Raw genomic sequence first — 24,803 nt, 5'->3', positions numbered from 1 at the left:
CTCTCGATGTGCTTCCTCGTCCCGCAGCAGTTGCTCCCGACGAAGGCGGTCTTCTGCTTCCCGTCGCGCCTCGTCTTCTATTCTTTGCTGTTCTCGACGACGGTTGGCTTCTTCGTCCAAGCGTTCTTGCTCCTTACGTCGCTCACGCTGCTCTTTGTCTACTTGCTCTTGCGTCAGGTTGAAGCGGACGTTGCTATTTGCGGACGGTGGGCGGCTAGGAGGGCGATCGGGATGTTTCATTGCAGAGACTACGGCAGCCCCAGCAGTTGCTGCGAGTCCAGCAATGGCCGCATCTCGCTTCCACGTTGAACTCTGAATGGGCGAAGAGTTCGCTCGACGGAATTGAGGATGCTGGGGGCTTTGAACAATGATGTTTTGGACTTGAGATTGCATGGGGTGTGGTGCTTGCGAGAAAACTGGTGGACCTGCTGGGGCAGTATAGCCAGATGGCGGGGGCGCTTGTGTTGAATAGATAGATCCAGGGACTTGTTGCACTGGCTGAGGGTGCTGGATGGGAACAGGAACTGGTCCTGGAGCGACCGGAGGTTGATTGGTGACGATAGAGCTTGTACGGCGTGCATCAAACGATGCATTCGGGTCAAGAGGTGCAACAGGGTAGACCGATTGCAGCGTTTGCGCGCTACTAGACTCGCTGTCGTGATGTCCATGAGTAGCTGCAACAGCTGCGCCAGTCAGAGCACCTGCGGCGCCAGCTGCGGTCGGTCCAATAAGTGATGTGCTGGCGATGTTGTCGTAGAGGTTGTTGGATGACCTTCTCTTCTTCTTGCCAAAACCCCATCGCCAGCCCCATTTGTTGGTCCCTGAATCATTGGACCCGATGGAGTCGTTGCTCTTCCTCTTCTTTAGGGCGTAATCACCGTAGAGCAGACCGCCATCACTCGAGGAGTCTGAAGTCCCATCATCGGGCAAATCCTCCCATTCGTCATCTCCGTACCGCGAGCCGGGTCGTGAGGATTGGCTAGTCTTGCGACCAAGTCGGTTCTCCTTTACAGCGACAACCTCATTGTGGCGTTTACCTTTGCCAGCCTTCGCAGCGGTGATGGCAGCAGCAGTGGCGCCAAGACCAATCAGAGAGGCTTTCAGTCGCTCATCCGAGTTCCGTCGCTTCGGTGATGACCGTCCTGATACTCGTCCTGATGACCGTCGGCGCGTCCTCTTCACATAGCCGGTGCCGAATGCCATCTCGGAGTCGGACGAGGACGAGGAGTTGTTGCTGAAGTTGAAGAAGCCCTTCTTCTTCTTCTTTAGGCTCGTGGTTTTGACACGCTTCTCTTTAGGAGGGGGTGCAGCGAAGAAACCACCAAGGAAACCACCCTGAGATTCGTGAGTCTCGCCAATCTCGATGACGGAGGCGCCAGATGTTGAGCTTCGAGATGCTTTCCGTCGGAGTTGGTGCGATCTCCTCATACGACGCTCATCGTCACTGCTATCTCTCCGGGGATGTATAACCTGTACTCTCTTAGGCGACCTAGAACGGCTGTGTGTCTTCTTCCTCGTAGCCGCTCCAAGGGCAGCACCTGCGAGACCTGCGCCAATTGCAGTGCCGATTAAGCCAGTCTTGCCACGTCCGGAGTTGTTGCTTGAACTGGAGCTTGATCGGGAATGGCGGCGAACCTTGTAGTCTTTACGGTCCTTCTTGTCATTCGTAACGCCCACTGACATGAGGGACACGCGATCAGCAGAATTGCTCCGGTGACGGATGCCAGAGCTGCCATAGCTATAGCTCTTGCGGTCCCTCGATCGGCTGCGACTGCGGCGCGAGATTCTCGAGCGTCCGGACTTGATGCTGTAGGTATCATCAAAGTCGTCACGGCCGGCAGTCAGAACAGCCTTTCCAGCCTTGGCCAGGCCGATCCCGCCTAGGCCTGCAGCTACCCAGCCTGCGGCACTGCTCTTGGTCCTCCGTCGATCCTCGCCTGAAGAGATGGAGCCATAAGACTTCTTCTCCTTGAGAGAATATCGGGATTGTTTCTCGATGCCACCAGATGGTCGCATGAACTCACTGGAGCGTCTCTTATAATAATGGTGCTTGCGTGGAGCATCCAAGACGGAAGAGCGAGGATCGAAGCATCCCTTGCAGACTCCAATGTACTCGGTATACTCCTCCATCTTCTGCACATCTTCATAGTCCTTCCACCAGTCGACAAACTTGGAAACTGGCCCTGTGTGCTGATGCTGCTGAGCCATGCCGCCAGAGCTGTAGGTACTATGTGCAACACCATTGTGGTGATGCCCGTTGGGTGCGTGTGTCGAGGTATGGTGGTGAGAGGTGCTGTGCGAGTGGGTGTTGGTATGGGTGTGGTTGTGGGAATGAGAATTGTGCTGGTTCAGGCCATAAGCCGCCAGTCCTGCAGCCCCAGCAGCGTACAATCCAGCGATACTGCCAGACGCGTGCTTCTCTGGCTTGGCCGGCCGAGGTGGCTTTGGGGGTGGCGCGCCTTCATTGCCGTAGGCAGCGGCGGCGGCGGCTGCAGCGTAGGGCGGGAGGTGGCTGCTGTCGTTGGCAGCGGTATTAGAAGCATTAGGGCCCGAGCCGTACATGTTGTACGTGGACGTGGAAGCCGGGGCGGCCGGCGTGGTATTATTATTGTAAGAAGAGTAGGATGTAGAAGGACGAACGTTGGCGGAGCTGTAGCTCGTAGAGTGTTGGTGATTAGATGAGCTATGGCCCATGGCGTATCCAAGGGCAGCTCCGCTAGCCATAGTAGCAGCTGGACCGAACGTGCTCGACTTGTCGGGTCTCGACGACGACGCAGGCCGTGGTGGCTTCGCAGGCATTGGGGCGGCGTCGTCGACAAAGGCACCAGGCATAGATGAGCTCGATGGCCGTGAGGGTTTGGGTGGAGGGACACTTGTGCTGGACCCGTAGAAGTCTGCAGCGGCGCCCGATCCAGTGTCGGCAACAGGGTTGGGCAGGGCAGAGGCAGACATGAGATGGGGGGTATCCTGTCCTATGATGACAGACGGCGGCTGGGGCCTCACGCCGGGCTGCTGATGCACACTCTGGCCCTGGTCGTTGTAGAAGTCGGCGGCAGCGCCAAAGGGATGGCCGCCAGGCAGCGCGCTCGAGGCATACTGCGCCGGGTTCTGGCCAGGGAACTGGCTCTGCACGTGACTGTCCATGTCATCGGGGTGCGGTGGTGGGTAGTGGCTCCCTACTGGCAGAGCGCCCGACATCATGGGCGCTCCTGCCTGTCCTGGGAACTGCGAGAAGCTGTCGTTGGCGCTCTGGCCGCTGGAGCTGCGCTGCACTGGCTTGGGGCTCTCAACAATGTCGCCCCTGTAGCCGGCACCGGTTTGCGACAGACTTCCCGATCGCACGGAGCGCGTCGAGCGGCGCTTCTCAAGCTTCTTGTCCTTGGCCTTGCCCTTTGTGCGGTCCTTGTCGTCGCGCAGGGTGGAGCTGGTCGACTCGGCATAGCTGCTGCGGCGATCATCGCGACGCCTGGTATCGTCATCGTAGTAAGGGTCGCTGTTGGGGTTGTTTGCTTGGGCCCGTGAGCGCGGCATCTCGTCAAAGGCAGTGGTGAAGGAGGCAATGGATGAGGACGAGGGCGCAGTGTCGCGTCGCGAGCTTGGGGGCTTGCGGGCGGTTGACGACGACACAACGGAGCGGGCGTCTGGGTCTCGGTCGCGCTTGGAACGCGTAGAGTCGCTAGTACGGCGGCGGCGGCTGTCGTCGTCCTTGTTGCTGCTCGAGGCAGCAGAGCTGCCGGTCAATCTGCTCCACATGCTGCGGGAGGGATGCTGCGTGTTGCGCGGGGCGCGCGGGTGCGTTGTTATTACAGTGTAGTGCTGGCAATGGGTCGGGCGCAAATGAGAGGAATCTCTTGGTGGGATATGCTGGGTATATCGCTGTAGACAGTAGTCGCAAGTGATGGGCAGTCGTTCAAATCGTCATGTCGTGATGATATAGTACAGGTTGCCGATGCAGAATGGCTAGGAAAGCATGCGCGCAATGCCTAAGGACACCCGAAGCAGCCTCTCACGGTGCGAATCGCAAAGATTGGTGTGGTGCAACAGCAGCTGAAGTGCTCGGCCTGGCTCCTATGCCCAGCAGCCGACTGAGCTGGCGGCAAGGGTTAGCTCGATCCACGCGGGATGGACGCGAGGCTGGGCCAATGGCTGCCCGATGGCAAACGCTTCTTCTGCGGATCTTTACCGGGGCTTCTTCCGGGGCGGTTCTCTGACGCTCACAGTGAACATGTTGATCCTGATGGAAGCGAGGTCATCTCGCCAGAACAGACCCCAATTGTACGTCCAGTCATCTTGCACTGATACATCATCCTCAGCATCTGTCGCACAGCCCACAAACATCGCATGGCAAGCCCCAGCCGTGCGGAACTTTCCGAGGCCGTCCTTGTAGTTATCTTGCATGTGCAATGTTGGTTAGGCCGCCGAAAACATTTAAACCCGATTGTGATAGTCAAAACATCACCCAGTCTCATCGACAAGGATTATTCAAAAGCAAGGCGCGCGTGTGACATGGTGTGCATTTTTGCATTATTCTCGTCTTGTGCGACAAGTCCACGTCTGATCGCGACTGTGCTATGCAGGCTTTTTTGGAGAGCCAATGGCTACACTTCAGCAAGTTCCCTCAACGTTCCTGCCCGCCCAAATCAAAATCGCTTCCGTCGCCTGAGCTGTCTGAAGAAAATTCAGCCTCTGTTACCTCGATCAAATATTGGATCAACTGTTCCCAAGTTTCCGCCTCCTCTGGAAGATGATGTGGGCTGTACAACCCGTGTACGAACATCTCTTCCTTCAAGTTCTGCGCTCTGTCATGGCGGTCGGCATGATTCATGATTTCCAACAAGTCTCGTGCGATAGGTGTAAGCTGTGTCGTACTCGCCCCTACATGGCGTAGTATGCCTTGAAGAATCTCGGTGCCCCGCTTGTCGAACAATCGGTCCTTCAAAACAAGATCGAAGCGAGCCTTGTGATTCTTGCAAAGTCCCCGTTTTCGCCGGCGTAACTAGGGCCGTCCGCCAGCCATCAACATCTGCCGTATTTGCAGGATCTGCGCGCGATATTCGGGTTGCAGCTGGTCAATCTGCTGCTGCGACAGAGCCATAACTTGGGCGTACAATGCTTGCTGGTCTGTGGGAGGTACTTGCGGAGGCTGCGGAGGCTGCGCATACGGCTGTGGAACGGGGGGCGTGGGCGCGACTTGTGGTGGGTATCCGGGGTAGTTTACAGGTGGCCGCGCAACTTGCGGTGGTGGTTGCTGGACTTGCTGAACAGGTGGAGCCTGCGCAACTGGGACAGGCGCCGCCGAAGTCTCCACAAGCGAGGTCAGGATTTGTGGGTCGACCAGCTGGAGGAGCAGCAGGGACTGGAAAATGGCATAAGCCAGCTGGGGCGCTTGTCGCAGCAGCTCCGTCGCCTTGGCCGGATCCGTCATCACGAGGCCCTTCATCTGCGAGAGAATGTCGAGCAGCTGGTCGGGAGGGAGTGTAGAGAGCGTGCGCGAAATGGCATCGGGACAGGTGAGGTTGGGCGGCAGCTCGACGCCCGGCGGCAGAGGGCCCAGGTTGCTCGAGGGCTGCGCTGCTGCTGGCGCTGCTGGCTGCTGGCCGTTCATGCCCATGGTCGGTTGCGCGTTCTGGTCGCGACTCGATGGCGCATTGTCGCCCGAGCCGCTCTCGTTGGACCAGTCGACCCTCAGCTTCCTTCCCATCAAATCGTAGTCGTTGAGGTTGCGCACGGCGGAGGCTGCGGCATCGGCGTCGGCGAACTCTGCGAAGCCAAAGCCTTTGGGGCGCCCAGTTTCCTTGTCGTACACCAAGCGAAAGTTGAGGACCTGGCCGACGCGACCGAGGGTTTCGATGATGAGCTCTTCGGTTCCGCCTGGCGTCATTTGTTAGCTTTGCGCGTGCGGGCGAGAGACGAATAGTCGCATACCATACGGAATATTGCCAATGAACACGACCCTGCCCGCTTTATCGTTGGGCGCCATGACTCTCTTTAACGGGACGTGATTTCACGACAGAGGCTGCGCGTTTGTTGGTGGACAGCAGAACAGTGTAGGAATGTTGTGCAAGGAGTGTGGTTGAGTTGAGTCTTTGAGGCTTCCATGAGGTGTGAGCTTTGGTCCATGGCCAGCGCGCACGGCTTGGCGCGTCCACCCAGCCGGCACGCGACTAGACATTCACGACAACAATACGCCTCGGCGTGACAAAACTCGTTTTCATGTAACTACACACTGTGTTTCAAATGATAGCACGAGACATAGTCCTACAGCTTCGCCGTCGTCGGCGCACAACATTGTCCATCTTCGCCAATCGTCGCAGTCACACTGGGCTGCTGGTGCTGCTCGCTCAGCAAGCTACTTTTGTTAAACGCCTGCTCGCTCGGCGGCACGTCCAGTGCAGGGTTCTTGTCGAAGAAGTTGACCGGCTTCATGTGGATCTTGATGATCTCACACGGCATTACAGGAAAATCTTCCAGCCTCGGAACATGATTGATTCCTGCTTGGATGTAGACCACAAAGTCGGTATCCTTGACGTTGTCGTTCCTCTCCGCCCATGCACGTACACCAGTCCCTCCTCTTGACTGGTTGGTGTACAGACCACCCGCATACAGCTCGCCGTCTCTGTGCTTGACGACGTAGATGTTGTGGTCCGAGAACTCGGCACGCTTATAGTTGAATGAGTCCTTGTCTGAGAGGATTTTCTGGAAAGGAGGCGCTTGAATCTTGTATGCGACCGGCTTTCCATTGACAGAATTTCGTACGTTGGGATTCTGAATCTTAAAGGTACGGTTGGTGTCGTACGTAATGTCATAACCACCAGACTTCTCTATGACGGTCTCCTGGACATAGTAGCCGGTGCCATGGGGGTTGGAGTCCGAACGCGGCATCGCAAACGCTTCGTCATATACTAGACGATTATCGTAACCGTCGAGCATGGGATCAACGCGCAACGAGAAGATGTGCTGGTGGTGGACAGCCAACACGCCTGGATGCACAACTGTACCAAAGGGCACTTCTACCCCCTCGTCAATAGGCTGCGTGCTCAGAATTCCAGTAGCTCTGATCTCATAGTCGATTTCTCCAGCCTGGTTGAAAATGAAGGCCAGAATATACTGCAGAAATGAAAACACAAAGTCAGTCTGTGTCTCACTCATATTTCGTACGGTTGCAACTTACCTCGTAATTGCTCACTGTGATTATACTCTGTAGCACCAATTCGCGATTTCGGGCCACGACGGCACGACCGGAGCGATAATTGGTGTGCTTGAAACCGATTCCGGCGTCTTGTTCGTGGACGCAGACAACGTTGGGCATTTCAACAATACCACCCTTGTTGTCAGCCAACACGGCGCTCAGATAGTAGATGGAGCCCAGACAGTCGCAGCCCAGCTTCAGATTGTTCGCCATGATTCCGGCACCAACATCGCCCAAGTCAAACGCACTCTTTTTGTGGAATGGATGCCTGGGGTCCGCGTACTGCAGGTGTGAAGATACGAAGTCAGTTCATGTCTCACGTACATTTCGTATAGGCACAACTTACCGGGATGTTCATATCGCTCAAGCTCAATCGGTAAAACAAACTACGGTTATCGTAGCGGACGTCGTACAATACCATACCTTCGCGCTGGTTGAAACCAACTCGAAAGGTCCACTTCTGCCACGAAATGACGCTTGATGTACCTTGCTGCTCAACCTGGAAGCTTGCGCCTTCGGGTTGAACAACATTAAGCGGCTTGAGGTCTGTTCGCAGCGTCTGGGCTTCAGGTATGTACTCATTAGGCGGTTGGATCTTGTACTTCTCAACTGGTTTAATCGTGTTGTCTGCCCCGGTTGGCAGCAGGTCGACGCGGATGACCTGCATCTTTTCTGTGCTCACGACGGGTGAAATTGGAAGCGGCATTGCGTAGTGGTTGGAGTCGGCCTCTGATGAGTTCATAGGATCCCTGAGGTACAGGAAGCACCTAAACATTAGTGTAAGAAGTCAGTGTTTGTCTTACATGCACTTCGTACAGAGATATTACGTACTGGTACAGCCTATCTTCATCTCCAATACCATCAGAACCGTAGATCCAGGGATCGCTCACCACTACTGTGCCTTCGGGCAGCTCGAGCTTGGCTATCTCGGCTTTCACCTTCTCATCTGCCAGTATGAGTTTCTCGATCTCGACAATCTCGTCGCCATCTGCGCTTGCGTGGATGAAGGGCCCTAGCAGGACGTTGGAATCGACACGCCCCGAAGTCAGGTCTACAACGGCCTCGTGAAATTTGCTCTACAAAATGATTAGACGTATTTTCTCTCATTAAAACCTTGAGTGCATACAGTATTCCGAATGTAGTAATTAACAAAGGCTTTCCTTGAGATCGAAGGCACTGGCTTGCCGCTATGCTCAGCCTCCAGGTACTTCAGAACTTCGACCTTTGGTGGTTCCTGCAGCGTAACGACCTTGAAGTGCAAGTCTGTGTGTGCGGGCCATGAGGCTTTGATGATTGCCGCAGCATTCTGAAGTTCTGACGCCGATAAGGCCGATAGAGGATGGTGCGCAGTATCTGACTTCTCGCTCCGCGGGCTGGGGCTGGTGGCGGCTTCTGTAGACATTTTCTTCACAGGTATATGCACAAGCAGAGAATGGTGAATTTATTCAGAGCACAGGGATAGACGATAGGAGAGGAAGTTCCTAGGCGGACTCCAATACAGATGACTTATAGCGCCCGGAGCCTCCAATGCCGTAATGTTACCGCACACAGCATTTGATGTGATAAGAAGGTGGATCTGCCGTATCTTCAGTTAGTCGCGAGGACTTTCCGCGTTGGTACTAGACGCATGTCGAAGATGACGCGACACACAACAGGATCACGTGCCGTACCCCGCTTTACGGCATCTCCGGGCGCGGCATAGCGAGCAACGTGGCGAGCTTCGTACAGATTCCCAAGAGCTTTGCAATTTGCAGCGTTGTGCACTCTTCTGAGTCAGTTCGCCAACGTCGTGTTGTGCCGGATTCATGTGCGCGGCAGTCGCGTCGACTGACTGACGCGTTTTTCGAGGTGCATCGACGACGCGCCGTGGCTCACGACTTCCGCAGGTTACCAGCACTACCACAGCAAAGCTGATTTAATTATTGAAATTTTAGGATATGTCTTGCAAGAAAATCGCAAGACTGTACAATTCAGCACTGGCATCCATATCGCCTCCATTTAAACTGCCGACCCAGCTCAGAGAACGCCGTGCATGCCTGAAACTCAAGGGTCGGGACGCGAACCTTTGCATATGTAGGTTTGGTTTTGTTCGTGTTTTGCGACGAAAAAGGGGACTCGATCAGCCACCAGGCACAACGAGTACCCCTAGCTACCGCGAAGAAAGAACGCAGCTCCAGCCTGCAGGCTCTGTCAAAACAAGCCTCATTTCGGGAGAGCCCTCCACCTCTATCGACACTTCTTAGCTTGTCATTTCGGCAAATATGTCGTTGGAGGGATTGTGGTGCAGACTAGCCTTTATTCCCGGATGCGAGCTTCTGATACTCCCTCGCTGCACATGGTAGCTGGAATACAAGCAAGACGGGCAGATCATGTTCAGAATCGTAACATCATTTCGTTCGTCATTACCAAATCTCCAATATATCCCATATGTACAAAATAATCCCTGCACTATGAGAGTCAGTACCCAAAAATGCGCTGTATCCATGCAGCACACATACCTAAACTCCGAATCGCGTCTTCGTTGCTCGAAAACGATCAATGCCTGACCCGGCTAACACTCCGCCTCGTAACCCTCTCGTCCACATAACTCCCCCGCGGATCAACATAGCTCGTCCGCCCTGGCCTCACAATCTCAACATCGCTCACGCGTCGCCGGGACACGCTCCTCGCACGGCTCCTCGCTCGCGTACGGGGCTCTTCAATGTACTCAATTGCACGGGGTCGGGATCGGGATCGTCTAGACAACATGAGCATGAGGAGCTAGCAATTTTTGACGTTGGCCAGTTACAAACCTGTACTCGACGTAGCGGCCGTTGTCGCTGATGGTCTCGACTGATGTTCGCTGCCAGTCGCGCGGGAGACGCATGACGCCGGCTGGTGGGTGGGAGGTGAAGTTTCCGCGTCGTGGTGGGGGGCCGACAACGCCGCGGCCACGTGTTTCGTAGGTCTTCATGATACACATGGTGATGGTTTTTGGTGTTTCTGCTCTTCTTTGATGATGCTGGAGTTGTTGAGGCTCTTGTTTCCGGCGGCCGGGTTCCCGGTATGATGACGTTGGATAGCGAACGACACGAATGTATCAAGCGGAAGAAAAGGACACGTGTGAGGGTGCTAGACGCTGTACAGAAATCTAGAGTAACAGAGAATCGTAGATTTATTGAATTCTCAACTGAATCGATGTAGATGGGACGCGTCGGAAATGACGTGCGCCAAGGTCTACCGGGCTGTTCCAAGGTTGTATTTTAATTTACCAACCTCGTTATTTCACCACCAGCTGTGGGTAAGCAGGCAGCGGTAAAGTCTAGATATATGCAAATGATCCCAGGGTACGCTTGTTGCAGAAATGTGGCTAGTGATGCAGCCCTGGGAGCATCCTCCTTTGGACCTAGCTCTGGTGACGACAGGCCACTTTGATTGGAAGCATGTGAAGAAGAAGATTACAGCTCAAGAAGCGCATTGTGGTAGTGCGCGGGTCAACGTTTTACAACGGCGAAGAATGCGATGCAGTTACTCTCGGGTTGAGCCGTCATGGCAGAGCCACCCCCACATGCCCCGCGACTCGTGGCTTGTCGATGAAACGTAGGCGGTGACGAAGCAGTGGTCACCGCCAGAGCTACCGGAGAGGCATCACTTCGATTGTGCACCACCCATACCCCATTCTACCTACTGACTCTTTTCTTTTGCGCGCACAATGTCTCTAGTCTCTGGTATGAGCTCCAGAGTAGTTTCCACAGCAGCAACTAAGCGTAAACAGAGGCCATCTGGGCGGCGTCCCCTTCCACGACGCGTGGACAGGCAACACCTCTTTCCTCGGACCCCAAGGGCGAACGTATCGCCTATGCCGTGAGTCTGTGGATCACTCACAGCTGTTCTAGAGCTAATTGAACCATGACAGTCGGGCAAATCCGTCTTCCTGCGCTCCATCGACGACCCGGCTGTTAGTAAACAATACACGCAACACACAACACAGACAACCGTCGCCCGTTTCTCACCCTCGGGCTTCTACGTCGCTAGTGGAGATGTCTCGGGTACCGTCAAGGTGTGGGACTGCGCAGGCGAAGGCGCTACAAAAGGTGGGTGGACGAAGCGGTTGATGGAGGCACCAAGCTGATGACCATGCAGGCGACTACCACATCATCGCCGGCCGCATCAACGACTTGGCATGGGACGGCGACTCGCAGCGCATTATAGCAGTCGGCGACGGCAAAGAGCGCTTCGGACACTGCATCACAGCAGACAGCGGCAACAGCGTGGGCGAGATCTCCGGACACTCTTCGCAGATCAACTGCGTCTCCATCCGCCAGCAACGACCGCTTCGTGCCGCTACAGGCTCCGACGACACCAGCCTCGTCTTCTACCACGGTGCTCCTTTCAAGTTCAACACCAGTCTCAGAGGGCAGCACAACCGCTTCGTCTTCGGCACCGCCTTCTCGCCTGACGGTTCTGTCTTTGCTAGCGTTGGCGCTGACAAGCGTATCTGGCTCTACGACGGCAAGACTGGCGAGGCCAAGGGTCAGATTGGCGAGGGAGTACACACCGGCAGCATCTTCGGCATCTCATGGTCCAAGGACTCGAGCAAGTTTGTTACCGCCAGCGCGGATCAAACTGTCCGGATATGGGATCCCGAAGCGGGCAAGAACATCCAGACGTGGAGGATGGGCGAAGAAGGCGTCGCGAGTATACCCGACCAGCAAGTCGGTGTGGTCTGGCCCACAGGCCGCAGCGACGGCTTGATCATCAGTGTAGACCTCGACGGAAACTTGAACTACCTCGTCGACGGCAACCCAAACCCAACGCGCGTCATTCGCGGCCATGCGAAGAACATTACAGCAGCGGCCATTGCTGGATCTACTTTCACCACAGGAAGCTACGAGGGCCGCGTCTTGGCATGGGACACTACCACTGGACTGGCCGACAAGGTCGAAGGCTCATCACACTCCAGCTATGTCGCCGGTATCACGACGTCCGACAGCAGGAGTGAGGCGGAGCTGCACAGTGTTGGCTGGGATGACACGTTGCGCTCCATCTCCGTCCCAGACAAGATCTTCACTGGAGAGGCTCACGATCTCAAGTTCCAGCCCAAGGGCGTTGCTGCAACATCGAGCACCGTACTGATCCCCTCATCGGATGCGATCGCAATATACTCCAAGGGCGAGAAGGTTGGCTCGTTGTCGGTCAAGTTCTCGCCAACCTCCATCGCAGCGCATGGCTCTACGGTCGCCGTCGGCGGAGACGATAAGCTCGTACACATATACACACTCTCGGGCACGGAGCTCAAAGACACAGAGACCGTCCTCCGCCGCGCAACCGCACCCATCTCCGCACTCGCCTTTTCCGCTTCCGGGAAGAAGCTGGCAGTCGGGGCTGCAAATGGCAAGATATACGCATACGAGGCAGGTGGAGACTGGAAAATCATCACAGACAGATGGAGTGCACATACCGCTCGCATCACCTGTGTGGCCTGGGACGAGAGTGAGAACTATGCCGCAAGTGGTAGCTTGGATACGAATGTCATGGTCTGGAGCACAGAGGACCCTGGTAAGCGTATCAAGGCTCTCAATGCGCACAAGGACGGGGTCAATGGGGTGGCGTGGGAGAAGGCGAATAGGGTCATTTCGGCGGGTGGGGATGCCAGTATCAAGGTGTGGAGCGTCAAGGCGTGAGATGCCACCATCCCCAGATCTTGACTGTGCTGTCACAATATTACCGTATCATCATCGCCACCATAGCCCAAGAACCATATATGATAATATATGGCTCAAGAAAGAAGAACTTTGACTGTGCTGTCGAATGACTTTAACGCTAGCCGTGTAGAGTCGGGCGAGAAGGCGACCGAGCGGATAAAGTGGCCGTGGCCCTTGAGCGTCTGGAGGCATGCGCTCCGTTTCTCTTCTATAGCTGGCGCTATTGTAATCCAGTTCGGCTCTTCTCTTTTAAAAAGACCTCTTGTTATTCTTTGAGTGGGGCTCAATAAGAGCGCGGAAGCATACGACTGAAGCGGACTATTCTCTATTGCCGACTTGTGGGCCATGATAATTCGGTGCGCATCTCTAATTGGTCCGTTTGTACAGCATAAGTAAGTGGAGAGGGGTTGGTTGGTGGATCAAAGCGAAGGCAAGAAATGGGGTGGGGTAGTATTGAAGGAGAGGGGAAGAATGCATGTCTGAGTGAACGAATCATCCTTGCATTCCGTAATCTGAGTGTCTACTATCTCGTGTGTCTTGGTCGGCTACGGTACAGCAGTGACTCAGACGAACCCAGCGGATCAAAGCTCAACCCCAATGATTATTGCGATACAGTAGGCCTTCACCGAGACCGAGAAGCGAACTCTTCACTCTTGTGTTTTGGTCGTTATGCTGGGTCAATCAGGTAGTCGCGCGATGAACGAGCGAGATGTGGTTGCCTTGTTGCTCGAACCCTACCACAACGATCGCCTTGCTTAAGATTGAGACATCTAGGCGTTGATAACCTGTAAGTTGACGTACTTGTAGCTCACTTCCAAGTTACCGCCATACATGTAAATAATAAGAGTGACAAAGCCTGCCTCGCGCGCAAGGATATGGAAATCAACACCATCAGTCCTCACCACGCAGTCCGTAAAGAGTACATTCTAGACGATGGTAAGTGAAGGAGCATTGTAAGCCAAGAGAGCAGCTTACCGAACGTGGGACGCGAACATTGAACCCTTGCCAGTACTTGACAGCTTCTTCAGTACCCTGCGTTGTCTCTTAGCTCTAGATCCCACCAAACATTCCCATCGCCACTTACTTGTGCTGAGATTATTACAGTATTGCCGACTCTGATTGGACCTCTCGGGTTTGCCGTCACTTCCCCGAGTAAATGGTGATACTGTCCAGTAAAAATAAGAGAAGTGTCGAGCACCTGCTTGATTCTCGTGCGCAGTGCGTCGGTTGTAGATGCTTTCCCAATGCGTGTATCGATTGTGCAGAGGTAGCGTGGGTTAATATCCATCGAGTTATTGTAAAACATTCTGCTACTACCGTCAACGTATGTATCGTTAGATGCATCGTTATCCCCCACGTCACCGTTTGTAACCCAGTTCGGAATAGCATTCTTACGTCGCGCATACTCTAACTGGGGACCAGAGGGCAAACCATATCCGAATACATTGACGGTGATGTTCTCATTCGGGTTGCTGTAGGGCAAGAATGTCCAGGTGGCTGTGATTTGCCAGTTACCCTGCGGAGTTGAGAGGTAGGGCTGATACCATAATCCATCCGACTTGAACTCTTTGGCGAGTTTGTCGAGAAGTGATCGTCCAGGCTGGCTAGCGTCACCGACTTTCTCGAAGCAGCGGGAAGACACAAGCTGGGTGATGCCTGGGCCATCTGTGATGGCGGAGGTATCTCCGAGCTGATAGTTTTTTGGATTGTTGTTCCTCTCGTAGCGGGTTGCACGGCTGTCAATGGCCTGTTGGACGTAGCCGCCGAGAGTGAGACTGCCCAAATGGGGCCCACAGCAAGCGTCTAGGACGTTGTGCCCGTTGTCTTTGCTGATTGTCACAAACATGTGGTTCGAGAACGCTGAGCGCAGTACAGCGTCGTCCGGACACAGCATGTCTAGACTGTTGACCCCATAGAATGGATTGTTGCAAAAACTGTCCGGATTATTGACTGGATCTGGAGGAGTCTGCTTCCTTCCGATCAAGTGCGTACGGTTGATGAATCCATAGGGGTCCATATACTTCATCCGGACAATCTGCGTGGATGAGTCTACTCCTAGTGACACCAGAGCTTGACAAATGGCAGCCACGTCATAGCAATTGACAGTGTGCTTTGCCTTTCGTGACTCAATACCCTTCAAATCTGAAAGCCAGAGGTCAAGCCAGAAGTCAAGACCACCGTTGTTCGTGAAGAGGTCTCTGTACAAGCCTTTGGCGCTGACATACTTTGAAGAACCATTGTAGATCTCATATTCTAGGCGGCTGTCGGAGTGCAAAGCGTTGGTTGCAAATTTGGCCCAATCAGGTTCTGGGTCCTTCATCCAGGCTGGAAGATACGGAGCCTCGCGGAGAAGCGCGAGAGGAATCCCGGAGGTTTTGAAGTACTCGGGTAATGCATTGGGCAAGACATAGAACTCGATTTTTGTCTTGCAATGGTACACGGGATGTTTAGGGTCTGAGTCTTTCAACTCCCAATCTAGTTCTCCCGAAAAAGACCAGGGCAAGTTTTTGGAAGTTCCACTTGGAAGCCCAGCCGGGGCAGGTGGCTTGAGTACAAGCTGACTCAGTTCAGGACCTGTTGGGAGAGTAAAGGTCTGGCTGAAAACAGGCATTGTCCCCAATTTCGCGGCAATGCTGTAGGGTGGTGCGAGAGAGGGAAACTTCGTGGCTACCGCTGTTGGAAGGAATGTAATCGCAAAAGGAGTGGTCTTGGATATCGCAACTGGGAACGGTGTGTTTGTGACGTTATCCCAGATCTTCTGGGTAGTCAAACTAAAGTAACATTTGGTTGGATTGGCGATATGGTCATAGAGTGGGTAAGTGGCCTTTGACACCGCAATGGATTGGATGAAAGAGTCCATTGTGTCATGGACCGTTGGAAAGGCCCGGGACTTGAAAGATGGTATGTGTTGGAGTATATGATGCTGCAATGGGTGTGGTCTGAATGTGAAGGTGGCTAACTGTTTATAATGGCTGATACAGAGTCGCTTTCCTCCACAATCTCCAACCTGTAATCTAAGAGTACCTTGAGATGTCTATGAATTGACCAAGGCACATCCTATGCTCTCGAATAGCAACCGACGGCGCTGCTTCCCAAGAAAGTGCACCGCCATCTCTCGTGGGTTTCGCGAGTATTGCGCGTCTTGCTGCTGGATTAGCCAATGTTCGTGCCCCAAAACGCCTAGCTGAAGCAAAAGAAGTTTGGTAGAGCTGAACAACTCCAGTCATGTCGCTTATTGGCACGAACCCCGCGCACCGCCCGCACTAGAAATGCAGATCCAAACTTTATGCAACCAAATGTGGCAGACTTAATTCACTATCAGCAAGCCAAATTTCATGTCGCAGTGTTCGAAATGGTAGATAAGGGTGTTGCAAAGACGCGAACGTCACCGGAACGCGAAGCACCGCCACCAATACGAGGTTTCGCACCAAACCAGGCAGCTGAACTGTCACACACCAATAACATCTTCTCACTAAGTAGAGTGCAGCCGCTTTAGTCTTTACTGTAAGATCTTGCTAGCCAATACCTAGGTAGGTTTTCTCCGTTGTGCTCTAGTGGTTGCATAGGTAGGTAGGTATCTTTGTCACGTACGCTTTCGCTGCAGGTCGCAGTGCATGATGATTCCTCTTGCCCAATAGGTAGACAAGCTGAACGCCGCAAGAGAGGTGTAGACTATCCCAGGCGTTCAACATACAAGCTGAGAGCTGTAGGTTTAGGTGAACTAAGCGCCACGAGAGAGGTCCGGACCGTCACAGGCGTTCGATAGGCAAGCTGAGCGCTGTAAGAGGCATACAGATCCTCATGGGCGTTCAACAGGCAAGCTGAGCGCTGCGAGAGAATGAAGACCTGAGCTGAAACTGGAAACGGATTGATCTTGTGGCAGTGACAGTTTGGATGCTTCTGCTGGCTCACCACGCGTGATGATACTCTCATTGGATCTCCAAAATCCTTACGAAACAGCGTTCCTAGTTTGGGATGGGAGACAGATTTTGGAAGGACTACAGTATTAAACCAGTCCCCTCCCCCCTCAAATCTGGCTCACTCACAAGTATCGAATCGAAACACCAGCAATACAGCCTTCTCCACTTTGACTTGTATCGTCAGGCTCCTACAGCTCAAACAATATGTCGTCTACTCTCCGTCAACTTACCATCGCAGCCGACGGCCCAACACTGGCGAAGTTGGCTCCGAGCCAGTTCCAGCTTCACGTGGCCAAGAGCGTGATTGGGAGTGATGGTCAGCGTAAGTAGCCCACCTTGCCGAAAAGATTTTGGAGCCTTTCTGACAAGAAAAGTGCACTTCAATGTTGTCTGGCAGTCCAAGGCTCTTGCGCCATTTGTTGACATCAAGTGGGAACCCGAGTATGGTATGAACTGGACGGCCGACTCTCCTCAAGACGGTATCTCGATCACTCTCCGTGGAATTTGGCAACCTTGCAAGACTGGCCAGATCTTCGATCTCAATTCTGAGGGAGTGTGGCAAAAGTCCGCATCTTCTCCAGTACCAGGCTTCATGGCTATCGGGAACAATGATTTCTACACCGAGGATGCTCCGAACGGCATCCACATTACCATTGGTATCAAGAACAAGTCTGGCAGCTTCGATCCCATCTTCATGAATCCTGTGGCTATGGGTAAGGGCATGAATGCAACTTTCCAGCCACAAGAGAAGATACAGTGGTGGTATGAGGCTGGCGCCAAGTCCGCAACTATGTTCTCCACAGTTAAGGGCAAATTTGAAACTGGGGACTTTTCTTCGCCGGATCCAGTCACCAACACCTACAAGAAGAAAACGCAGTATTCCTTCGAAGACGGAACTTGGGACACCCAAGCTGTCTGGTGAGTATTGCCCCACATTGAGAGTACTGCAGAGATGTTAAATAGTACTGACTGGCGAGCAGATGATTGCAATCACAGGAGAATCAGCACAAGAACGGGTAACCTTTTGTGCTTGGTACAGCACCTACAAATGTTGAAGTTTTCCGGAGGAGGAGGTAGCAACCAGCTTAGGTATTGATTAGTCATTCATTAAAGTAATTTGTGAGAATGTGTCTAGAATTGAAGGCGTATGTGAAATTTAGAAATGAAGTGAAAGTTCCATGTCGTGCACTGTAGACGCACTTACACTTAATTAACAGTGTCTCGCATGTTGAATAAAGACAAATTAAGCAGCAGTAAGAGAACGCAACTCAAGATCCAGCTCTTAGTAGACCAGGTATGATAGATATCGATATTGTGTTCCAGTTGAATGTTGTTGACAACAAAGCTTGGCAAAGGAATGGCTTCGTCACCTAGCTTAAGTTACCCCGCCCAGACGGAACTACTAAGCCTAATATGGGGTTAGTGTGCGGCTGTGGGGTAAACACGATTTCGACTCTTATCCGATGCTGTTGATTCGTGATTTACCCTATCGTACTCTACCCTAAAACACGACACTTTATCCGAAAACGCTCAAAAGTGCACCTAGTCCCGTGGACGTCTCTAGCTGTACTTCAGCGCGCACGCCTGTACCCATAAACCCTCATGCAAATTCTAGTCTCTCAGCAGCAAGCATGAGCGAAACAGCAAATTCTGGAATCAAACGGACACCTGCAGGCGAAACGGCCTCCAATTTGCAAAACCCTCGCATTTCCGTTGTTCGTGGGGGCCAATCTGTAATGTGGGAAGCACAACCTGCTTCGGATATCGTGAAGACTATCGAAATCTACCAGTCGCCGGCCGACCTTGAAAGCCTCGGCCAAGGCGGATTCAAGCTTTGTCTTGCCCACACCTTCCTTGCGAAACGCGACCCCGTGTCGAATCTCACATGGAAATCGCTAAGCCTTGCTCCCACGACTCCAATCACCTGGCAGGCATCGTACGCTTTGAACTGGACGGATGAGCTACCAAGTAGTGGTTCAGACCCCGTTAGTCCCGACGGATTTTGGCAGCCTTGTAAAAAAGGCGAGGCGTATGACCTTGGCACGACAGGATTATGGTCACGGTCAGCTGAAACACCAGTTCCAGGGAAGCTAATGGTAGGTGTGAATAAATTCAAAGGCGAGATGGGCAAAGGGATATTCATCGTAATAGGGCTGAAGGGCAAGGAAGAGGGCAAGTTTGATCCAGTATGTGAAACAAAGTTTGACCAAAACTACGAAAAGGTGGCACTGCGGGCTAACGTTCGAGCACAGATTTTCATTAGTCACGTGAAAGTAGGCGTGAATATGTCCGCAATATTCGAGCCTTCTGATGTCGTTAAGTGGTGGTATAGAGCAGAGTCCAAGGCCGATGAAGTTGTGTCTCCAGTAGAGAGTTACGATATGGCGGCTGTTTCTTACGTCTCGAGTACATACAGTTATGTAGACGGAGCATGGGCTACTAGTACAGATCGAGCACATAGGTGAACGGAACTTCACACTATACTCGTCTATCAAAGGTGAGGCGAACAGGGTGCATGGAGGCGTACAGGGGTGTATGTCGAGTACCCCTGCCGTTTTCCTTGCATGTGATGATGAGGCTCTCCCACCTTTCGTGGTATGCCTCACCGAACTTCAACCCATGTCGGACCTGCGTCACAAAACATGCGCAGCACCTGTAATGTGGCATCTCTGCTAAATCATTCAACGCGATGTTTTCTTCTCCTGACCGGATACTCTGTGCCGTTCGTTCTACCTACGACGGGCTGAAAACTCACGAACTGCCTTCACGGTATTGGCCACAGTTTCCTAAAACTCGAGGACCGCACTTCGCAGATATGTCCTTTATACTACAAGAGCATGCTATGCTATTTTGAGGTGATTATTGGTCAAAGTTGCGCTATAAATGCAGCCCTCTTAACGACAACACATCCATGGATGCGTAAGCCGCGTTGCCTTGTTTGCCTAAAAGTTCCGGTATGCCTCAGCGCGAACAGCCGCCTCAAGGCTAAAGTCATGCAACGCGGCGGCAGAGGTCCTTCAAAAACAAATATGGAGAGGGCGCTCGCCCTAGCAAGCTTCACTCCTTTGTATATGGCTGCCTGGTCTCCCAAATCTCCATCTTGGTTGCGCTCTTCCATTCAAACCCAGCACCATACCTGCGATTACTCCTCACCAAACCTTACACTAGCTTTTAGTGCAATCCGATCGACTTATCATCATTACAGGTCGAATTCACATGGCCAACAACACATACTTTGACGGGGTCGGCAATCTGCGTGACCTGATGAACGGTCAGGGAGTCTACATTGACCTCAGCGATCAGAACGCTACTGGAATGCCTTTGCAGCGGCAGGATAGCCAGAAAATGCTTTCTCCTGCGATACATCAACGGCATGATTCATTCTTCTCATGCTCATCGCTAAGCACACCGCGGCATTCGATCTCGCAGCATCAGGCTAACGGCCAGCCTTACGCAACCCTACATCAGAATCTGCACAGCCCCAGTGGCTACTCACAGCCTCCGGTGAACAACGGCATGTCCCGATCGGCATCTCAATACTCTTCCACGTCTTCCGGTCAGCATCCACACCCCCACAGCCTGCAGCGGTCGTCACGCGGGTCGTTTGGCAGCAATTTGGTCTCCAATGGATTGGAAATGTCTCGCTCCATCTCGAGCAAGTCAACGGGCCATCCTAATGCTCTTCAGCCCTACCCGTTACAATCTCACTCACAGTTTGGTCACTTCCACACTAGGCGCTCATCCGAGCTCTCGCCAAACATGAATTACGATCAAGCTTCTACGACGGCGATGAATCCATTCGACTACACCATCAACGACACCACTGGCGACGGTGTGCTTGGAGATGATGATGGAAATACAGCTTTTGGTCAGATTGGTTACAGCAACGAGTAAGTTCTCTTCAGACTGTTCAACATGTGATCAATGAACCACAGGATTCTCCCGCAATCCACCTGGAAACTGGTGTCGTTCAATCCTTGGAGTCCAGATGCCACCATCGCTGTACGGATAAGTCTCCGTACAATGAGGTTTCTATAGAGTCTCAGGGGCCTGGAAATGAAGCCACGATGAACTTCCATTCCTTCAAAATCGCATCCGGATTCGGTCATACCAGAGCCTTTTCTACTAGTCTGACGACTACATGGACTCTACGTAAGCCGGAAAAGCCCACGTACAGCTGGATAGATTATCGAGGAAGTCTTCTATCGATTCAGGAGCGGCTCTATAATATACAGACACAAATCTCTGGTTCGAAAGGTCTCTCGACCGCTCGTCTCCAAACCATGGATGATTCCTGGTTCTTGGCCTTCGGACCGGTTACATAAGGGGCTATGGCAGTTACCAGGCTTTCTGGCTATCTTGCTCACCTTCACTATCACCAACACATCACACTCACGCCGGCTCTCCGAGATGTAGTCGTGATGCGACAGGACAATCCAGTTCTGGACGGCTTGTACATCGCCTTTATCACGAATACCTGTTTCTATATCCCCAGGCCTTTTGAATTGGACAGGAACCTGCCACCACGACGAAAATGGCGCCTGGCTGACTGAATCATACCAAAGGTACAGTCCGTCTAGTTTTTGTTTTGTTCTTTCCATCATGTTCTCCTCGCCCAAACGCTCCAGTGTACGCCTGATAGCTAAACAAGTCTACAAAAAAGCGCAAGCAAGCGCAAGAAACGCAGCTGAAGGTCTAATGACGAGCAGCCTTTCACCGATACCTTGGCCTTCACATGGGATGTAACCAACCGTGGGATGAGGATCCTTCAGCTAGTCACAATCATCTAGTGTCTCATCATCCACCACGTTCTCATGAGACGTTGACACTATCCGAGCGTACCTGAAGAATCTCTCAATCACCTCCATGGTTATCGCACACAGTGGACCCATACTATGACCAATCGAAGTGTCTTTGATTCCTCCTGCCTACTGGAAAGGATCTCCCGCTGTCTTGGTTGTTCGGTCAAAGTTCTACCAGAGTTCATTCTAACGCCTATCTCTCAGAAGCTCGAACCTTTTGTCCACATTTGGGTCCAGTTCTCGTGCTATACAAGGACAATTTGGTGCACACGTTCCATATGAGAGTGAACCGTAAGTTTGCCCTGAATACTCGAAATATGTACCTGTATACTGATTGTGTATAGTCGTATGGCCTCACCTCAACAGATTGCAAGGGGCAATCTTTCGCCCCAAAGCCCACGTTCTCCGACACGATTCTCATCTGCCAGTCCGCCGCATCCGAACCGACGACGGCGTCATAAGTCTGACTCGCCATGCAATCGAACGGATCCAGTCATTGGCCAAGTCACTCTGGCAGGTAAATTCAAGTGCCTCACGGATGCCTGTCATGACAGTGTTGAAGACCTGACGTTCAACCGCCATGCTGACTTCAAACGTCACTACGATAACACGCATGTAGGTCGAAGCATCGAGTACTTTTGTCAAGAGGCCGGGTGCCCTCGCTCAAGGAACCCAGAGGGGGGCAGGAAGGGGCGAGGTTTCAAAGGCAGGAAAGATAAACGAAACGAGCACTACAAATCAGTGCATCAGAAAGAGAGCATGAAACGAAAAAGGGCGTATGAGAGTGACGAGTATACTGAGGGGCAGAACTACGAGGACAAGGCAGGAGCCAGACCGGTGAAGGTAAGGCGTAAGAGCCATACACCGTGAGCTTGTACTTTGGTCAACCTACATTTCCTATTAGCTGGATTCATCAGCAGCACACTATTCTACCATTTCTTAGTGCGCTGATAAGAGGGTGGGTGTCTGAGACTGTACCATTGCAGGCTTGTATCTGGGGTTCTCGCCCACGCTACTTGATTCATTTCCTTCAATTGCGGCCGTCACATCGAACCGTTATGTCCAATGTTAGCTAGATCGTATATCTTTCAGCAGTTACTAAACAATCAAAGACATCTATTAGGTACAAGCGGTCAACATGTGTTGATTCCCAGTTCATCGTTCGCTCCCATCATTTGCAGAGTATGCTGTTCCAGTCTTTCCGCAAGCTCAGCGTCTTTTGCAGGCCCACTCTCCCACCATGGCTCTCCAAAGCGACCGAAGATGTCCAGATACGCACCACATTGCTCCGCCTTCATCTCCTCACTTGCAGCACAAAACAAGCTATTGTACGAGCCCTTATCTGCCGACCAAAACATGCCAGTCATCCTTAAGACGGAGATGAGACTCGTCATGATAAAACCTGACGTATCGACTCCGTCCGCGAGATTGGTTTCCACTAGGCCCGGATGTACACACGAGGTCCAGATTTCACCGTCGTTGTTGCGAGCGCTGGGCGAACCAGGGCCGTACGCCTTGTGGAGGTACTTTGTGTGTAGGATATTTGCGAGCTTGCTTTGCCCATAGCGGGCCATCGCGGTGGCGTCCTTTAGTGTCGTGTCTTCGAAATTGATGCCACCGTTTGGAGCGCTCAAGTGCCCTGATGAAGTGATGTTGACGATGCGCACACTGCCGGGCGGCAAGGTCTTGGATGTGTCCAACATTACTTGCTTGAGGTGGTGCGTGAACACCCAGTGCGCCAGGTAGTTTGTCTGCCACTGTGCTTCGTAGCCGTCTTTCGTGAGCTCCAACGGTGTTGCCATGATGCCTGCGTTGTTGACAAGACCGTGCAGCGCCGTCTCAAGTGTGAGGAAGCGTTGCGCTGCTGCAACGACGCTCTTGAGATCCTTGAGATCCATCTGTAGAAGGTCGACCCGGGCTGAAGGATGCATCTTCTTGATTTTCGCTATCGCTTCTGTCCCTTTAGTCAAGTTCCGAGCGCACATGTACACATGCGCGCCATGTTCGGCCAGATGTGCGACGGTGTAGTAGCCACTGCGTTTGCGCAAATCAGACCAGGAAGATCGTCGCGACATTTGAGCGGGAAACCTACATGCCTGAGTTTCCTCCTGTCACTACAAAAACCTTGCCTTGGAGGTCTGGGAGGGAGTCTGGGTGGAACGTCATGCTCGAACAAAGATATGATTAAGGTACGTGTTGACAGGGTATTTGAGCTTTGAATGTCACAGATAGACGCACGGCATGTACTTCTTTTAAATCTCTTGTCTAGAGTTGCCTGTAGGCATATGTGCCATGTGATGTAGATGTTGAGGCAGCGTATGCGAACAAGGCGCAGCTGCAAGCGGACGAATCTTGCAGGAGGATTTAGCACACCTTCCTCAGCGACGCCGTACATATGTCACATACATGCGCGTGAGTCCCTACGGACGAGTGAAGCGCGTTGAAGCTAAGTAGTATCGCGTAGCTGCACGTCAGCTCATGAGTGCGCCTTATCGCCGCGAAATGCAGCCCGTCAGGCCGCCCAAAGACCCCGAGGCGACGTCCGCCTATTCTCGAGCGGTGCAACCCGAATAAGGGCACCAAGGACGAAATCAAGATTTCGAATTAGCATGCTGAGAGTCTTTGTATCCGATGCAAAACCTGGTACGACTATGTAAACGGTGGAGGGTGGCTGAGGATGATGGTTGTGAGAACCAAATGCTGGGTGGCCTTAGCTTGCGGGGACGATGTGCGGATGTGCCCCACTTCCATTGCCAAGCACCCTAAATTAGAAAAACCCCCTCCTCATCACGAACACAACAAGTTCGCGCTCTGCTAAACATCATGGCCTGCAAGGCGCCAACGGCTCTCAAAGCCAAGCCATTGTACTTCCACTTCACCCTTCGTACTCACCCTGTCAGCAAGAGCGTGTGCATCCCTACCTACACATCCATGACGACTGGCTACATGCCTCGCGAGCAAGCGATTTGGCTCTTCAGCGAAGTGCGAGTCAGAACCACATTGACAGGCTGAAGGCTGAAACAGGCCTGGAATATGTCAAGTGCAGAGCGACCTTGGAACATACAGTCTTCTTGGCGACCATCAAGCCTAGGAGAAAAAACAGAACCACATCAGTGATGACAAACTAGACCGTCGCAAACGAAGCGCGACCAAACGTGTGTAAGAGGTGGGAAAACGGGCTGAGAAGGTCGGTTCATGGTGCGCGACA

General features: G+C 52.8%; 8 protein-coding genes across 8 annotated transcripts in view; 2 read left to right on the top strand and 6 right to left on the bottom strand.

Moving 5' to 3' along the window:
• The window catches only part of ACET3X_007535 (uncharacterized protein), a gene marked incomplete at both ends in the record, with an annotated part of 29,927 nt that extends 26,174 nt beyond the window's left edge, over window positions 1-3,753 (bottom strand). The window contains one exon of the mRNA XM_069453692.1: window positions 138-3,753. Coding sequence (XP_069304698.1) covers window positions 138-3,753 — 3,616 coding nt within the window. The remainder of the gene's footprint in view (window positions 1-137) is intronic.
• A 1,243-nt stretch (window positions 3,754-4,996) lies between these two features.
• On the bottom strand, window positions 4,997-5,980 carry ACET3X_007534 (uncharacterized protein; the record flags this gene model as incomplete). Its single annotated transcript, XM_069453691.1, has 2 exons — window positions 4,997-5,871; window positions 5,926-5,980. 2 exons carry the CDS (start codon window positions 5,978-5,980, stop codon window positions 4,997-4,999), a joined length of 930 nt encoding a protein of 309 aa, XP_069304697.1.
• Window positions 5,981-6,258: 278 nt separating this feature from the next.
• On the bottom strand, window positions 6,259-8,591 carry ACET3X_007533 (uncharacterized protein; the record flags this gene model as incomplete). Its single annotated transcript, XM_069453690.1, has 5 exons — window positions 6,259-7,107; window positions 7,172-7,471; window positions 7,536-7,956; window positions 8,021-8,265; window positions 8,316-8,591. 5 exons carry the CDS (start codon window positions 8,589-8,591, stop codon window positions 6,259-6,261), a joined length of 2,091 nt encoding a protein of 696 aa, XP_069304696.1.
• A 337-nt stretch (window positions 8,592-8,928) lies between these two features.
• ACET3X_007532 (uncharacterized protein) lies at window positions 8,929-10,330 on the bottom strand. Its single transcript, XM_069453689.1, has 4 exons — window positions 9,982-10,330; window positions 9,688-9,926; window positions 9,483-9,637; window positions 8,929-9,415 (listed from the first exon to the last, which is right to left on the bottom strand). The coding sequence occupies exons 1-2, from the start codon at window positions 10,149-10,151 to the stop codon at window positions 9,725-9,727; spliced, it is 372 nt and encodes a 123-aa protein (XP_069304695.1). The 5' UTR covers window positions 10,152-10,330; the 3' UTR covers window positions 8,929-9,415; window positions 9,483-9,637; window positions 9,688-9,724.
• A 550-nt stretch (window positions 10,331-10,880) lies between these two features.
• On the top strand, window positions 10,881-12,852 carry ACET3X_007531 (uncharacterized protein; the record flags this gene model as incomplete). The annotated part of the gene is made up of 4 exons (XM_069453688.1): window positions 10,881-10,896; window positions 10,944-11,032; window positions 11,085-11,262; window positions 11,312-12,852. The coding sequence occupies 4 exons, from the start codon at window positions 10,881-10,883 to the stop codon at window positions 12,850-12,852; spliced, it is 1,824 nt and encodes a 607-aa protein (XP_069304694.1).
• A 621-nt stretch (window positions 12,853-13,473) lies between these two features.
• Window positions 13,474-15,859, bottom strand: ACET3X_007530 (uncharacterized protein). The gene is made up of 3 exons (XM_069453687.1): window positions 13,958-15,859; window positions 13,849-13,905; window positions 13,474-13,799 (listed from the first exon to the last, which is right to left on the bottom strand). Exons 1-3 carry the CDS (start codon window positions 15,731-15,733, stop codon window positions 13,644-13,646), a joined length of 1,989 nt encoding a protein of 662 aa, XP_069304693.1. The 5' UTR covers window positions 15,734-15,859; the 3' UTR covers window positions 13,474-13,643.
• A 1,053-nt stretch (window positions 15,860-16,912) lies between these two features.
• ACET3X_007529 (uncharacterized protein) lies at window positions 16,913-17,938 on the top strand. Its single transcript, XM_069453685.1, has 3 exons — window positions 16,913-17,115; window positions 17,168-17,711; window positions 17,774-17,938. Coding segments are annotated over exons 1-3 (663 nt in total). The 5' UTR covers window positions 16,913-16,997; the 3' UTR covers window positions 17,775-17,938.
• Window positions 17,939-22,728: 4,790 nt separating this feature from the next.
• On the bottom strand, window positions 22,729-24,260 carry ACET3X_007528 (uncharacterized protein; the record flags this gene model as incomplete). The annotated part of the gene is made up of 3 exons (XM_069453684.1): window positions 24,002-24,260; window positions 23,688-23,946; window positions 22,729-23,629 (listed from the first exon to the last, which is right to left on the bottom strand). The coding sequence occupies exons 2-3, from the start codon at window positions 23,759-23,761 to the stop codon at window positions 22,729-22,731; spliced, it is 975 nt and encodes a 324-aa protein (XP_069304691.1). The 5' UTR covers window positions 23,762-23,946; window positions 24,002-24,260.
• Window positions 24,261-24,803: the final 543 nt, after the last annotated feature.

This window comes from Alternaria dauci, chromosome 7 (assembly GCF_042100115.1).
Source record: "Alternaria dauci strain A2016 chromosome 7, whole genome shotgun sequence".
NCBI classification, from domain to species: Eukaryota; Fungi; Ascomycota; class Dothideomycetes; order Pleosporales; family Pleosporaceae; genus Alternaria; species Alternaria dauci.
This window is presented reverse-complemented; position numbering and strand designations above follow the sequence as displayed.

What these genes read in the sequence shown, in the direction of transcription:
- ACET3X_007529 (XM_069453685.1), top strand. Translation starts at nt 16,998, where the DNA reads ATGTCGTCTACTCTCCGTCAACTTACCATCGCAGCCGACGGCCCAACA. An exon ending in GATTGGGAGTGATGGTCAGC is followed by an intron (nt 17,116 to 17,167) that starts GTAAGTAGCCCA and finishes TGACAAGAAAAG; the next exon opens with TGCACTTCAATGTTGTCTGG.
- ACET3X_007532 (XM_069453689.1), bottom strand. Translation starts at nt 10,151, where the DNA reads ATGTGTATCATGAAGACCTACGAAACACGTGGCCGCGGCGTTGTCGGC. An exon ending in GGCCGCTACGTCGAGTACAG is followed by an intron (nt 9,927 to 9,981) that starts GTTTGTAACTGG and finishes CATGTTGTCTAG; the next exon opens with ACGATCCCGATCCCGACCCC.
- ACET3X_007530 (XM_069453687.1), bottom strand. Translation starts at nt 15,733, where the DNA reads ATGGACTCTTTCATCCAATCCATTGCGGTGTCAAAGGCCACTTACCCA. An exon ending in CTGTAATAATCTCAGCACAA is followed by an intron (nt 13,906 to 13,957) that starts GTAAGTGGCGAT and finishes GAGACAACGCAG; the next exon opens with GGTACTGAAGAAGCTGTCAA. An exon ending in ATGTTCGCGTCCCACGTTCG is followed by an intron (nt 13,800 to 13,848) that starts GTAAGCTGCTCT and finishes ACCATCGTCTAG; the next exon opens with AATGTACTCTTTACGGACTG.